Source organism: Populus alba, chromosome 8 (genome assembly GCF_005239225.2).
Source record: "Populus alba chromosome 8, ASM523922v2, whole genome shotgun sequence".
Classification (NCBI taxonomy): Eukaryota; Viridiplantae; Streptophyta; class Magnoliopsida; order Malpighiales; family Salicaceae; genus Populus; species Populus alba.
Window position 1 is genome coordinate 13,137,469 of NC_133291.1, and position 14,925 is coordinate 13,152,393.

Consider the following 14,925-nt stretch of genomic DNA (forward strand, 5'->3'; position numbering starts at 1 on the left):
TTAATTTTATCATCTAGTATCATATTTAACATATAAAAAAATAAATAAAATTCATAACTCAAATTACAGGTTAATTATGGACATTATACTAGTTATTTCGAGAGCGAAATCAACAAGAAGTACAGTCAAACTTGCGGATCACAGAGTGACATTAAGGAAAAACAAAGAAGACGAGTGGGCTCAGCTAAAATTTTAGGCACAATATTTAATTGATCGCGCCACCCTTCTAAACTTTCAATTATCTGATCCACACTCACTCCTTTGAATGAATAAAATGGGAACCATCGTGGACAAGTCAAACTTGATGGCGGTGGCTTTGTCACGACTCGCGCACACATCCAAAGTGCTGCCCATCTTGATTGGTCACTGAAGCCCACTTGATCGGTTTTTAAAATTAATGGTTTGGAAATGTAATTATAATTATTTTTTAAAATATTTTTATTTTTTAAAAATTATTTTTGATATTAGTACATAAAATTATTAAAAATAAATTAATTTAAAAAAATAAAAAAATTTAAAATTCTTTTAAAAATATTTTTGAAATATAAAAACAAAGAGTGGCTATTGATTCAAAAGGCTTGCTTTTAATTCGAGTCGCTGATTGGAATGTAATTCTGGGATAAACTGGAGTTGATTTACGGATCCAGAAAATGACCCGACCAACCTATTATATGAGTTAGCCTTGAGCTATGTACTGAAGCCCTTGCTAGTCATGTTCACGAGCCCACAACATTGGAACTGGCGCCCTGACAACAACCATCCAATTAAACACACAGTAGGCATGTTCAGTGGCAGATGTTGTCTTTTTTTTTAAAAAAAAAAACAATTAAAATTATATTTTTTTATTATTAAAATTTATTTTTAATATTGACTTATCCAAACATCTAAAAATATTAAAAAAAACATTAATTTTAATAAATAAATTTTAAATTTTAGATAAATAATATTTTGGCCGTACTCTCAAATACCTTGGAATGTTTGGTTTCCAGACATGATTAAATTTTTTTAGATATAATTGTTTTAAAACACAAACCATATCTCATAAAAGTAAATTTAAAAATTATTTTTGAAGGATGTTTCGTAGCAGAAGATGGCAATGTCCTCGTTATTCTTGAGATGAAGAAATCATAGGAAAAAAAAAACATTATTTTTGTTATAGATAACGACATAACGTTTTATAAATGTCGTGTATTATTATTATTATTATTATCAGACTCTAGCAAACGTCATTGCAAACGTGTCAATAGGTAGTTATAATAATATTATATATGTGTGTGTGTGTGTCATGTGTGTTAGCTAGAGTGTATTTGTTTTTATATTAAAAAAATTAATTTTTTTATTTTAAATTATTTTTTTGAATTATTTTAATACATTAATATTAAAATTAATTTTTTAAAAATAAAATAATGTTAATTTAACATATTTATAAGTAAAAAAATATATTAAAAAACAACTTGTTATTTTTAAAATTTACTTGAAAAAAACGTGACTGGATCTGGGCTAAAGGGGACATATATGACAAATGTTACAAAAAAGTTTCGTACAATAAAGAGAGACAGGATGCCAGTGTTTTATATATATATATATATATATATATATATATATATATATATATATATATATATATAAAATCACTTTATCAATCTAAAGTCTAAACAGCTTTTTTGTGAAAAAAAGCCATTAAAAAAAATCATTTTAAACTATTTTTGTCGCTACCCGTCCCTTGAAGATATTACCGGGTCAGATAAATATTACCCCATAAGCAGACATGCTATCCAATCAAGGACATCCTTTTATCTTATGAATAGGTTGAAGGAAGACATAATTATGTCAAAAATGTGTCCACACAAAAATTAAATTTAAGATTTTATTAAGAAATGTTTTTTTCTTTAAATAGTATATTTATATAAGAGGTTTAAAATTTAAATATGACCTTAATTGGTTATATCTGACTACATCCTTGTAGAATTGAATATATAGAATTTTTTTAAATATTAAATATAATTTAAAATTACATAAAAAATAATATATCTTTATGTTAAATCAAGCATTCGGTGCAATCCAAAACTTTTTTTATTAACGTAGTTGTTCGGACCAATTTACGCGTATTTCGACTAATTTCACTGACTTTAAAATTAACGACAATATAAATCTTTAGTGACTCTAAAGTTTGTGGAACTCAAACTGATGATTTATAAATAATAAATTTAAAATTTAACTAGTTAAGTTACATCTTTAGGATTAATCCAAATCTCTTTTTAAACATGGTTTTGTTGTTTATAAATATTCATGTAAAGATATTCATCTTTAGGATTAATCCAAATCTCTTTTTAAACATGGTTTTGTTGTTTATAAATATTCATGTAAAGATATTCAAATAACTCAATTATGAGATATCTATAATAAACTAATCAGAAGCACCATCATCGTACCTCAAGCAATTTTACCGGGAAGAGTAAAAAATGTCAATGAAAGAGTAACTTGGTAAGAGAATAATATAATAATAATAATATATGGTACGATAATTAACAACAAATCCAAATTTCCAAACTCGATCAGTGGGCATAATGTTTGCTCGCATAATTGGTGTCATCATGCGTCGATTTAAAATACTTTTGCTCCCTTGTCTTTTCCTCCTTTGTTTTTCTTGTTTTTTTTCGGTGCAGCTCCCTCGTCTTTAAGCATAAAATAAAAAACTTGTCGAGAGTTGAATATTAATTAACATGAAGCTTACACTAATTGCCAAGCACATAGTATATTATCCCTTGAGGATTCATCATGTGGTCTCCAATAATATTAGCCACTTAACAAAACAATAATAATAACGATATATATAATATATAATTCTAAGAGGTATAATTCAACTGATTATGTTTTAGATTTATTTTCTAAAATTATCAAGTTAGAATCTCAGAAACCTCAGGGCTACTGTATATTTATATGATTATTAATTTCACGGCATGTGAGATTAGTCAAAATATATATAAATTAGTCCAAACACCCTCATTAATAAATAATAATAATAACAGCAACGATACATTACCCTTTAATTTGTCCTTATGGATTCTTTGGTGTTTCATTTCCACTCATATACTTTAAAATTCTTTAATGTTACCATTTATTGCTTTATAAATCTTAATATTGTTGCCGCTGGTAAAAAAAACAAAAAAATAAAAGTTAAAAACCAAATAATAGATAGACTATTAATATTGGGCTTTATTGAGTTTAAATTTTTTCAAAATAATTTTTAAATCACTTTGAAAAAAAAAAAATCTAAATAATAGTTAAGGGTAGCAATGAAAACTTTTAGGAAATTGAAGATTCCATTGGGAAATTTCAAACTCAATATTGATTGATCTACAAGGATAAAGAAGAAGTTTACCTAGAATGAGTGATTTAAACCACCATGAACACAGTTCACAACTAGCTAGCTTCCAAGTAAAGATCACTCGCAGCATTTCTGCAGACGTGGTGGAAATCGATTGCCCCACCAACAGCTCCGATCCCGAGAAGCTTTCTTGTAATGTAAGTAAAATGAACCCAAGATTCGGTGAACTTCCCCTGGCTAGCTATCTATGTTGTCGCTGTTGTAACATTGGCTTTCATAGCTACATTAATATTCTCTAGCTACCAAATAAACAAATGGAAGTCCTTGATTTAATTACTAGGGTTAGATGAGATTATATTATTCATATATGTGCTCGCGCTCGCGGATAGCTTCGTCAATTATTGGTTTGGCATGCCAAACTTGAGCTTGAGAATTTTAAACGAGGTCTATTCAACTCACATAGGATTCTAATTAACCTACCAATTCACATGTTATCTGTCTCTTTAATGGTTCTTACGGGAGAAAGCACTACAGAGAGAACTTTCCCGGCCAGTCCCACTACCGTCAGAGTCCGAGGTGGGTGGGGTGGGAAGGTTGATACATAGCAAATCAAGAGTCCATAAAAAGGTTTGATCAACAGTGGGTCTCCGAGGGGAGTTGTCTCGGTCAAATCAGGCCGTCAAGCATCATCCGTGCAGCATCTTCTTATCTTTGAAAAGGATTTACCCCTACCAGCATTTGACAACTTTTGGCTACTTAATTGCTTAGATGTTGACTCGCATGTCTCTTCTGCTCCGCATGAGCATGAACAGTCCCATAAAGAGCGACAGAAAGATATGTACCTCCATCAGAAGATGAGAACAAACCGATCAAACCACTGCCATGTTTTGATTAACTTGAAAACTGATCAAGAACAAGAGATCAGATCAGGAAACTAAGACTATGAATCATTGCGAATTGTTTAGCTGTCTTCCAACATGGTTGTAAAACAAAGCCATCTAACAATGGCTAGGAAACCTAATTGATTTAATTACTCTTTAATTAACATTTGCAGTACAAGAACAAAGAATATAAGTTCATCTGACCTTAATTTAAAACATGGAAGCAAAATACCAAGAAAAGAAAAAATACAACTTGATTTGCTAAGCATACATGTAGTAGTAGAGTATTATACAGCTACCTAAAAGCTTGGCAGGGAGCTTTTTTTTGACGAGTAACAAAGACAAAAACATATCAGTGAAAGCAAGTAATCATTCCAGATTTCTTTTATTTTATTACTAATTATATGACCTGTACAAGCAATGAGATCCTCCTGCTAAGGTTGCCTGCATGCCTAACTCGATCGAATATGCAAGGAAATCTAAAGAAGTAAGTAGTCGTTAAAGGAGGCGAGTTAAGAAATCAATCAGTGATCAGTTTGCCCTTTGTATAAAAAGGGTTTCCAAGTCAGGAGGAGTAAAGAACTCCCTCATACCACTAGTGTAATTACACTTGAAAGTAGCTTTTCGCTTCCTGGGAGCCGGAGGGCACACCAATTTAGAAGGGATTTTGGCTTCTTCACTCGTCGGCGTTGTTGAAGTAGTGCAGTTGTTCTGACCATCATCGCTTTCGTCGTAGGTCTCTTTCTCAACTGGATTTGTAAATATGGGTTTCAAAGGAGCTCTTAAAGGAATTCCAGCAATAACCCATCTTTTATTTCCATCTAAATCCAAGCCACCATCCACAACTTGATGCTTCTCTGAGAACCCCATGTTATGTTTTGGATCCCGTACTTTAAACTAGAGCAAACCAATACTATAGGAGTAGCTCGACCGGAGAGAGGGAGGGAACTAGCTAGCTATTAAGGAATAAGGAATAAAGCTATTGCTAGCACAGAGAGAATAAATAAAGATGAGAGTAGGGATTGGTAGAGAATCAAACGAAACCAGAAGGAAAGTGGACTCGAGAAAGAAGAGTTGTTAAGTGGAGATGAAAGGAGATTTTGGTTAAATTCCTGAGGAGTCGTAGTCTTTGTGAAGCTACAGGGAAGGTGGGAATAAGCAAGGGAGGAGATGAAGGTCCATGAAAGAAAGAAAGAGAGAGAGAAAGAAAAGTAAGGAGCGTTGTTAAGTAATCAAAAAGCTTTGAAGGGGGGGAGGAGGGGGAGGAGGAGGAGGAGGTAGGTACATGAATATGATGAGCAAAAATAAATAATTGCTGAATGTTATTGTTTATAGCAATCAGATTTTGGATGGAGAGTGAGAGAAAGGGAACCCGAGGAAGGAACCTCGTGACATAAGCAGATCCTATTTAAGATTTGATTATTTATTAAACCAAAATAATAAAATGAAGACTTGTAGCTAGAAAGAGAGTGGAGTGCCCGTGAAACAAGCTGAGCACGGCAGGATCGACTGACTTGGGATTTGGCGCCAAAGACATAGGGATCATCAACTCTCCTGTGCCTGTTATTCGCCCCTTTATGGCACCCAATGTCTTGTGAACAAAATTTAAGAATAGGACGCCCCCCCTGGTTTTTACGGTTTAAAAGTTTGAAATTGTTTTTTTGAATTTTTTTTGGATATTTTGATTAATAAATTAAAAAAACTTTAATTGATTTTAATTTAGATTCTAGAAAATGAAAGAAATGCACCACACAAATGGTTTAATTATTTAGGTTGATAACCTGTTTGTTGTTCCATTTTAAATTTTTAAAAAAAATTTAATTTTTTAATTTTAAATTAATATTTTTTAATAATTTTAAATTATTTTGATGTGTTGATATTAAAAATAATTTTTTTAAAAATATAAAAATTATTTTATATTTAATAAACATTTATAACAACCCTTTCAATTCAAGATTTTTAAAAAACAAAATTAATTTGATTTTTTTTTAGTCCAAACCAAACTCTTCAAACGATGCTAACCCCTAAAACGTTTTTTTTTCTTCATTGTGATGCAGCTATGTGTCATTGATGTAAGAAAAAAAGTTGATGCAAGATGGGACAGGTTTGCAAAGTAGATTGCGATGTCAGTCTTGTACTACCATTGCTTGCAATTATGCAAATAGCTCAGCAAAATTGACGATGGATAATGACTCTTAATTTTATTTATTTTTTTGAAAAAATATATGGAACATCTTTATCCTAGGGAGATATCTTGATGCTATTAAGCTAGTAAAATGCTAAAAGAAAATGAATTTTAAGGATTTTTTTTTTATTTTATTAATATAGATACCTGAGTTAATTTATATGTATTTTGATTAATTCTAAAAGGCTTTTAAATTTAATAAATATATAAACCTCTAATAAACCATCATATTAATAATTATAAGACTTGTACTTGAAACTACTAGAAAAATAAAACTTTTAGTTCCAAACTTTTATTATTGAACTATTTTTAGACAATTGAATTTTAAAAATATTATTTGCGTAATATCAAGAAATTTATAAAAACTTAATGACTTGCATTATAAAATATAAAATAATAAAATATCATTAATTACTCTATTTGATTATAAAATTCTAATAGTTTGATCTCAAGACTTGGTATTATAAACTTTTATTCTCTAACATATTCTCAAAATATATCTTTCAAATCATGTACCGAGAGACCATGATAAAAATATCATAGGACCATCTATTACATCAATTTATCTTTCATATGTGTCGAGAGAGATCTAAGAATATCATTGGAACATGTGTTACATCTTGAGACCTAGTGTTATAAACTTCTTGAGACTTACTTTTGATGTAATAATGGTCAAATGATATTTTAATCGTTATTTTATAAGCAATAAACTGATTATTTTTTTCTATAATATTTCATCAAATGCCTGCTGTAAACTCTCTCCCTCCCTCTCTCAAGTGATCTCTTCCTGCGTACTGTTCTTCTTATAACATGCAGCGAATATTTATATTTTGAGCATGCATCATTCTAACATCTGGTGCTACTTCAAATCCCACATATCTGAATTATTTATTCTAGCATTCCCTTTTTATACCTCGTATGTCTTGAACTCTGTATTGGGTTTGCCCTCTCTGTTCCTTTTGATCATCAGTAAAGCTTTCATTTATCAGAGAAGAAGAAGAAGAAGTTGTTCTTGCATATTTTGTAGTCTATAAAGATGAACTAAAGCTCTCTATCAATCAATATGTTTGATTATTTTTTCTTCTCAGATGTTAATGAATTTAATTAAAACCATATCTTAAAACATAACTAAATGCCTGTTTAAAAGTCGAAGGACTTCCTTAGAGGGTGTTCAAACACCATCACTTCCGATCTTCATATCCGTTTCTAGGCTGGCTGCCACTTAAGGTAATGTCTAGGGCAGCGTTTTTACTTGTATTTTGTAAAATTTTAATTTTTTTTTTTTATTAAAATTGAATGTGATTTGTATTTTTTGGATCGTTTTGATATGCTGATATCAAAAATAATTTTTAAAAAAATAAAAAAATATCATTAGCATGTATTTCAGCATGTAAAGACTGCTATCATATTACCAAACTAAGATGGGAGGCCTAAATGGCTGGCTTCCTTTCAAATATATATATATATAAAAGAAAAATTTGCTTATTTACGAAGGGAGTGCGGTTTAAATGGGTGGCAGAGCTAGCTAGATAGTAGGTTTCATCGAATTTAAAGAAGGCAGTTCATATGGACAGGCTAAGGCAAGCCCTTAGAGGAGGTCGTAGGCCTTATTTACGAGGAGCACAGAAAAAGCGAGGACTGAATTTATGTTAATCAGAAAAGGGACAAGAATCACGAAAGGCTTGAATTCCAGGGCAACAAGGTTGCTGAGGTCCATCGGCAACTTTTCTTTCAGCCTGGGACAAGATACTGGTGAGAAGAGGCAGAGGTAGGCATCCATTTATAGTCGCTAGCTCATCAGATCAGAGGTTTGAGTGAAACCTTTAAGAATGACAACATGAGACGTTGGATTGAGCAGGTATTCATACAGACGATTGATGTCTGAGTCATCATTAGCAGCAGAAAGAATAGTCAACAGACTTTAGCTTACATAGCCAAATCCAGGCAATTCAAGGAAGCATTGCTTGAACTGCCCAATAATATGATACAAGTTGCAGAATTTGAAGAATTTCTTACAACCTTGAATAACCACCGCGGCCTTCATATTGCTCCATGAACTCATCGTTGAACTTCTTGAAACTGTCCATGATTTCCGGCATGTCTTCCTCTGCCGGTAAAATGGTTGTCCTTAAATGGAATACCCTACAAGAAAGAATAACAATCAGACACTAGCATTTAATTACAGTTCAGAAACAGACCCATCTAGAGACTTGCTTTTGGACACCCGCAAAAGGAAGGCCGAAGGGGGAAAATGCAAAACCCCCTTCAGAAACAAAAGGTGAGAAGCTGAGAAGAGGAAAAAGAATTCCCCATACCCCTGTCAGATGCTTACATGTCATCTTCATAAATACATGATTCATATTGAACGTGAAATTAAAAAGATTCAGTATGTGTTTAGGAAATCAATCTGCAGGAAGAGAAACATAACCAAGACTAGAATCGGCAGAATTCTCTTTTGTTTTGTTTTATTTGTCTGTTTTCATGCATGCTTGTGTGTTTCAAGCAATGTAGAACCATTTGATAGAATACGATAGGAAAATGGCATTTAACCACATCTAAATCAAAATAGAACAAGAAGCAGTTACCCTTCTTTCTGTCCAAATCCTGAACCAGGGACTGTGGAAATGCCAGTGGCCTCCAAAAGCTTGAGACAGTAGAAAACATCAGGAACTTTTCCAGCCCTTTTGGCAGCGTCTATTGCTTTAGGTGGCAATCTTATTTGAGGAAATGAATACATGGCACCTAAAACCAAAATCTACGATGTCATACAATGATCACATATAGATTGGGAAAGAGATCACGAAATGAAAGATGTTAAAAATAGCCAAGAAACAACAATTTACCTTCTGTGAAATTGCATATCACATTTCTGCAGCTGTTGAATCCATCAGTCATCATCCTAGCTCTTCTCCTTAAAGATTCCAGGATCCCTTTGCTGCGTTGTTTTGATCATAAAACACTGTTATTACCTGCTCAAAGCAGACAATTCTTTGACTTTGACAGTGGACGTCAACATCCATTAACTAGTTTGGTAATCAGATTGACAGTTTAGCATGGTACTAGATCAAAGGGGAATGTCCTTGGTTCCATTTCATAAGATTATCATGAATACTGAATTGACTCCCAAGGAACTAAATCTTAGCAGGCATACCTTTCCCTAATGAACTGCTCATATGAAATATCTCCAGGTTTAGGCGGGTTGACCATCAGCCCCATCTGTAAAGAGGTAGACTTTTTAATTGGAATAATAACGAGAAACAAGAACTGGATTTCCCAGTTAAGTAGATAAAAATACCACTACAGAGTGTGCAAGTCTACTTACGAATATCTGTGCAGGGACATTTGGACTGAGTGATACTGATGCAACCTTATAAATCTCATCAACAGTCTGCAGCATAAATCATAACAAACAAAAATGACTTTTGGATGTTTGTAGTTCAAATACTGCCGGAATTTAAAGATCCTTCTTATGTTTAATTTCAATACTGCATGTCGCAAAATACATGAGACTGAAAACAGTGAACAATTATTATGAAAAGGAGAAATCTATTTGATAAAAAGAAAACCTTTGGAGGAATGTTGGTCATCTCAAAGTATCCACCCCGCTGCCCACATTCACCCCAATATCCTTTGGACACGGTGTGGAAAGAAATGAGCTGAACTTCCTTGCTTACGCGTGGCCCCATGCCCAACAAAACCTTCCAAAGTCGCAACAAAAATATGACTAATACAAGTTGTAACTCCAGGTAATAAACACTTGAATTTCGAGGCAAAACAATATTTACCTTTCTAGCACTGATAAAAGGACGCTCATCCTGATAAATGTTCTGCTGATAAACTTCGTCTCCAAGAAGAACCAAGTTTTCTTGGTAACAGAAGTGCAAAATTTCCCTTAAATTAGCTTCACTAAGACACTGACCAGTGGGGTTGCCTGGGTTAATAATCACCATTGCTCTTACCTGATCACATATCAATCATGTTAAAGATTTATTTTGCAATGATGAGTGCTACAAGATAAGTTGGGTCAGCAGGTAATTAATGCACGTTTAGTTTTCAAATGGAAGAGGACAATAAACCAATCTTCACAAGTATATATATAATCTCAGAGGGTGATTGTTCAAATAACTGGCTAAACCCGGACAGTTAAACCAGTACCCTGATCCATTCTGTTTTTACAGTTTTCAGTTAACTTCTTAGGTTTCAATTTCCAAATAGATAGCAAGCAATTGCATATATAAAAGGAAGAGTCAAAGCATACTAACAGTTATTCCTTTAGAGCGAGCTTGTGCAACTGACTGTCTCAGGTCATTTACATCAAGACCCCAGTTTGCTGTCTCTTCTAGAAAATATGGAACAAGGGAGCCCCCAAATAGAGAAATTGCAGCAGAGTAAAGTGGGTACTGTGGCACTGGAACCAAAATCTGACAAATATGCAGTTTTTGTATCAACAAGCATTATCTTGTAAACGGTACTATAATCGTACTAAGACAAAGAAAACCTCCATTGTTTCCAGCAGGAAAGAAGGGATTGGAAAGTTGTAGAAGAAGCAGCTTAAATTCAATCAAAGAGGGAGACAATAGTACTTGCAGGGAAGTGTACTTACCCCATCACTTTCACCTCTGATAATAGTATTCAAGATCTGCATAACACCTTTGCTGGCACCATCAGTGAGAAATATGAGTTCTGGGTCACTGTCAACAAAGCAAGCAGCAAAGTGAACTTCGGCTTACCACTTCCAGTCCAAAGATAACTATTTATTCGAAACACAACTTTGGTTTTTATTTTTTTCATGTAGTCAAAGAGTTGAACAATAAAAATCAATGGCTATAACACATCACCTTGGATATCCATCACGCCTTTCAATGAAATCTGCTACCTCCTTCCTAACTCCCGGCATACCTCGGGAGTCAGTGTAAGCACCTGAACATATGAACAAGAGTAACTTTAATTTGCATTGCAGGCTGATGTCTCAGTGGAACTACTCTTTAATTAGCTAGACTTCAGCAACACAGTATTGAAAACCATAAAGTTGTTAAGACAAGAACATATGTGAAAGGAATATTGGCGAGAATGAAATAACATTAGGAAAGATATGTGTAGAGTAGGCATAAGGGGAAGCATCTAGAACACAACAAACTAAAAAAAAAGTCATAATATTTCAACGCATGTGATCTAATGACCCTCCATAGACCACCCCCATATACGCATGATACATCGAAATACTCGATACAATTGCTTTGGATACGCATGATACATCGAAATACTCGATACAATTGCTTTAGATTTTTCAACCCTATCCCAAACTTGTGTAAGAAAAGGCAGATAAGAAGAAGATACCTAGACCACCAATAGTCATAGCAAGATAATGTTTAGCTTTTGCAATTGCATCCGCAGGGAAAAACAATCCTACATTTGGATCATCTAATAGAAATGGAGCTTGGCAGAGAGCAACCACCTGCAAAAGAACTTTTCATGGTTCAACTCGACTATATAGACAAGAATGCATAAGCAACTCAAAACAGTTCGTTTAAGCAGTAAATACATAAGATAAATAGACAGGAATATAATATACTTCAACTTAACCTGGCGAGGAAAGGTAAGTGGCTTCTGTCCAAGCGCATGAGGATTGCCGACATTTGTGAAAATAATCTACCGAATAAATTTGAAGCTGTGAGACTCAGAGAAATATGCATAGGATAATGGCATGTTATACAAAAAAAAAAAAAAATGAAAAAAAATCAATGATCTGTACTGGTTGATTAAAGCCAAAATACAGATGCCATCTCGTGGTTTTACAAGGAAGAAAATGATATGTGAAGTAAGATTTTACACATAAAGTAACATGTTAAGGCCCTAGAATAATATCAGGTCTAACGTTCAAGATTGTCATTGATAGCCAAGTGCAGGGCCGTGGAGGATTAATTGCTATTGCATGGCTCATGGCTGTGCTACGAAATATGCAAGAACATGTTTCTGCGGAAACATGCTGTTCTTCAATAAACAAATTATACGCAATAGAAAATGCATCTCATATAGAACTAAGTCTTCACATTTGACGAGAGAAAAAGAGTCCCTCTAATGAAAAATGCACGTTACAACATTTGACAAGTCCTTCATGAATTCAAAAGATGAAGAAAGAGAATACAAACAAGAGGTATATCCAACAAAGGAACGGCAGTGATTTATGCGAACACTTGGAAGACACTGTATAAGCAACCGACACTAGAAGCAATTGATAAGGATTAGTCAGCAGATTCAAAATTGAGGTGTGCAAAATCAAGTAAAAATCTCCAGTTGTTGCATCCTGATAAACCCAGTAGAAACTCTAACACATTTAAATCCACTTAACATCATAAGCAAAATTATGAACAGCAACATTTCTAAAGAAAACTTGAGCAGACTATATATAGACACACACTTGTATAAACACACCTTCTTCCCTTCCTTCTGGAGCTCAGAAGCTCGAAGATACAACTCGCCTCTAACAGCATACTGAACCTTCTTGACATTTTCATTCAACGATTCATAGTCTAATGCTCTAGGTGCCATGACAATCAGTCTACCTTCTCACCCGGTCTGAAAAATCAAGCAAGACAGCAAACTCAGTTCCTAGCCATCAATTTTCTTCAGAAAACATTAGAATGAAAACTAAACATTGGATGAAGCAACAAAAATGTTCACCCTGCTCTGTGATCTTAAGAAAAATTACCCAGTTGTCGGAATTTTAAATCTAACAACAACATTTCTAGCTACGAATTTTGACAAGGAATTCACATCAACCAGCGAATAATTATAAAACAAATGAGCCAGAGAATTCAACAAAAACCATCAAACATTTTAGAATCAGACAAAGAACATAGTAACACAACTTCAAAAGGGGAAAAAAAAGAAGAAAAAAACCCGTCAAGCCCAAGATAGAGCAAGAAAGAATATATCAAATTACATTCAAAAGAAATCCCTTAAAAATTATTGAAGAAACATCAAATGGTTTAGTGAAGCTACCTGGCTATGACACTGTTTTGGTAAGGGAGATTCACGTGTGTGTTTTCTGCTTGGGCGGACGAAGACAGGAACTAAACTGTGCTGCATTCACAAGAGCAGAATTTCTTTTTTGTGTCAGCAAAAAAATCTGGTTGTGAGGATATACATATATTTTTTATTATGTGGCAGCAGTCAGCACATGCACTCAATATTGGCAGCACCAGAGCCACTGAAATTTGGAGTTGTTCTGGACTATTGTTTTGTTTATATAATCCAAAGGGATAAAGCTATCAGTATTCAACAAGTGTGGTGTAGCTTCAAACACTGAGTTCTTGGTAGAGACTCTCCTCGTGGTCATCTCTCTTGGTTTTACTTTGCTGGAGTCAATAGGAGTCACTCTCAGCTCAATGCCTGAGTGATCCTAGCATAGCTACTAAACCCTGTCACGAGTGGTAAGTTAATTTGAGAGATTTAAGATGTGAAGCCTAATTTATATCTAATTGGATAAAATATAATTTAATGAATTTCGATCAACTTAGTTGATCTCACCTAATCTAATATAAAGTTGATCACTTTAATATTAAAAAAATAAAAAATTATCGTTTTAATAAAAACAATTGATCTGTAATAAATATTATCATTCAACTTGTGAGTTAAAATAAGTTGAATAATTATGAAGTTTTATATATTATTTGGGCCAAAATTTATTCTTAAAAACCATCTACTAATGAAACATTTTTTTTTTTAAAAATTATTATAAGAAAGAGCTCTTTGGTAGCATGAAAATGGCATGTTGGAGCTTATCAAAGAACCATCTCAACCCAAAAACTTAAGTTGTTAGGTGAGGTTCCAGGATATGATTTATATTATTCTCTAACACACCCCCTCAAGTAAAAGCCCTTTGAACTTGAAACTTGCACATATCCACTTTACCTTATGCTTAATGTTTATCAAATAAATAGGAATGGTGAGATTCAAACTCGTGACCACTTGGTCATTAAGGCTCTGATACCATGTCAAAGAACCATCTCAACCCAAAAACTTAAGCTGTTAGGTGAGGTTTCAGGATATGATTTATATTATTCTTTAACAGAGCTTATAAAAAAGCTCTTTAGATCTCTTAAAAGAGCTCTTCAGAGAAAGCTCAAAGAAAGCTGCAATGTATTGTAAAAAAGTACAGATCAACACTGAAAGCCTCCAACCAGAAGTAACTGCGCGTCTGCTTTCTAGTTCCTCTGTATGAGAATGATTTTTGTATTTGCTGTATCCTTATTTAGATAATCTTGGGCGGCCTCTCCTTTGTAACCAAAGAAGAAAACTAGTAGCATGTCCGTTAAACGAAGAGACATGTCAAGAATCGACAATGTCATGGTATTGGAAAGCAAATTTCGACACCAACAATCATTTCGAGCCCTTGCGTTCAAGTGCCTCTGCAAATGACTGCAAGAACTAAACTATTCCTTTTCATACAGCTGTTGTTATTACCAGTACATCAGACAAAATTATGCTTGTTAGATCCAGCTAGGGATCGACTAATCAGAAAAAAAAAA

At 33.5% G+C, this 14,925-nt stretch overlaps 2 protein-coding genes across 2 annotated transcripts; both read right to left on the bottom strand.

Moving 5' to 3' along the window:
* Positions 1-4,438: 4,438 nt before the first annotated feature.
* Positions 4,439-5,603, bottom strand: LOC118037969 (cyclin-dependent protein kinase inhibitor SMR6). The gene has a single exon (XM_035044166.2). It carries the CDS (start codon positions 5,077-5,079, stop codon positions 4,741-4,743), a length of 339 nt encoding a protein of 112 aa, XP_034900057.1. The 5' UTR covers positions 5,080-5,603; the 3' UTR covers positions 4,439-4,740.
* A 2,613-nt stretch (positions 5,604-8,216) lies between these two features.
* Positions 8,217-13,610, bottom strand: LOC118037955 (glutamate--glyoxylate aminotransferase 2). The gene is made up of 14 exons (XM_035044153.2): positions 13,397-13,610; positions 12,827-12,970; positions 11,978-12,043; positions 11,732-11,849; positions 11,233-11,314; positions 10,998-11,085; positions 10,657-10,815; positions 10,180-10,353; positions 9,961-10,092; positions 9,717-9,782; positions 9,546-9,610; positions 9,238-9,329; positions 8,980-9,136; positions 8,217-8,536 (listed from the first exon to the last, which is right to left on the bottom strand). Exons 2-14 carry the CDS (start codon positions 12,941-12,943, stop codon positions 8,407-8,409), a joined length of 1,446 nt encoding a protein of 481 aa, XP_034900044.1. The 5' UTR covers positions 12,944-12,970; positions 13,397-13,610; the 3' UTR covers positions 8,217-8,406.
* Between the last annotated feature and the right edge of the window lie 1,315 nt (positions 13,611-14,925).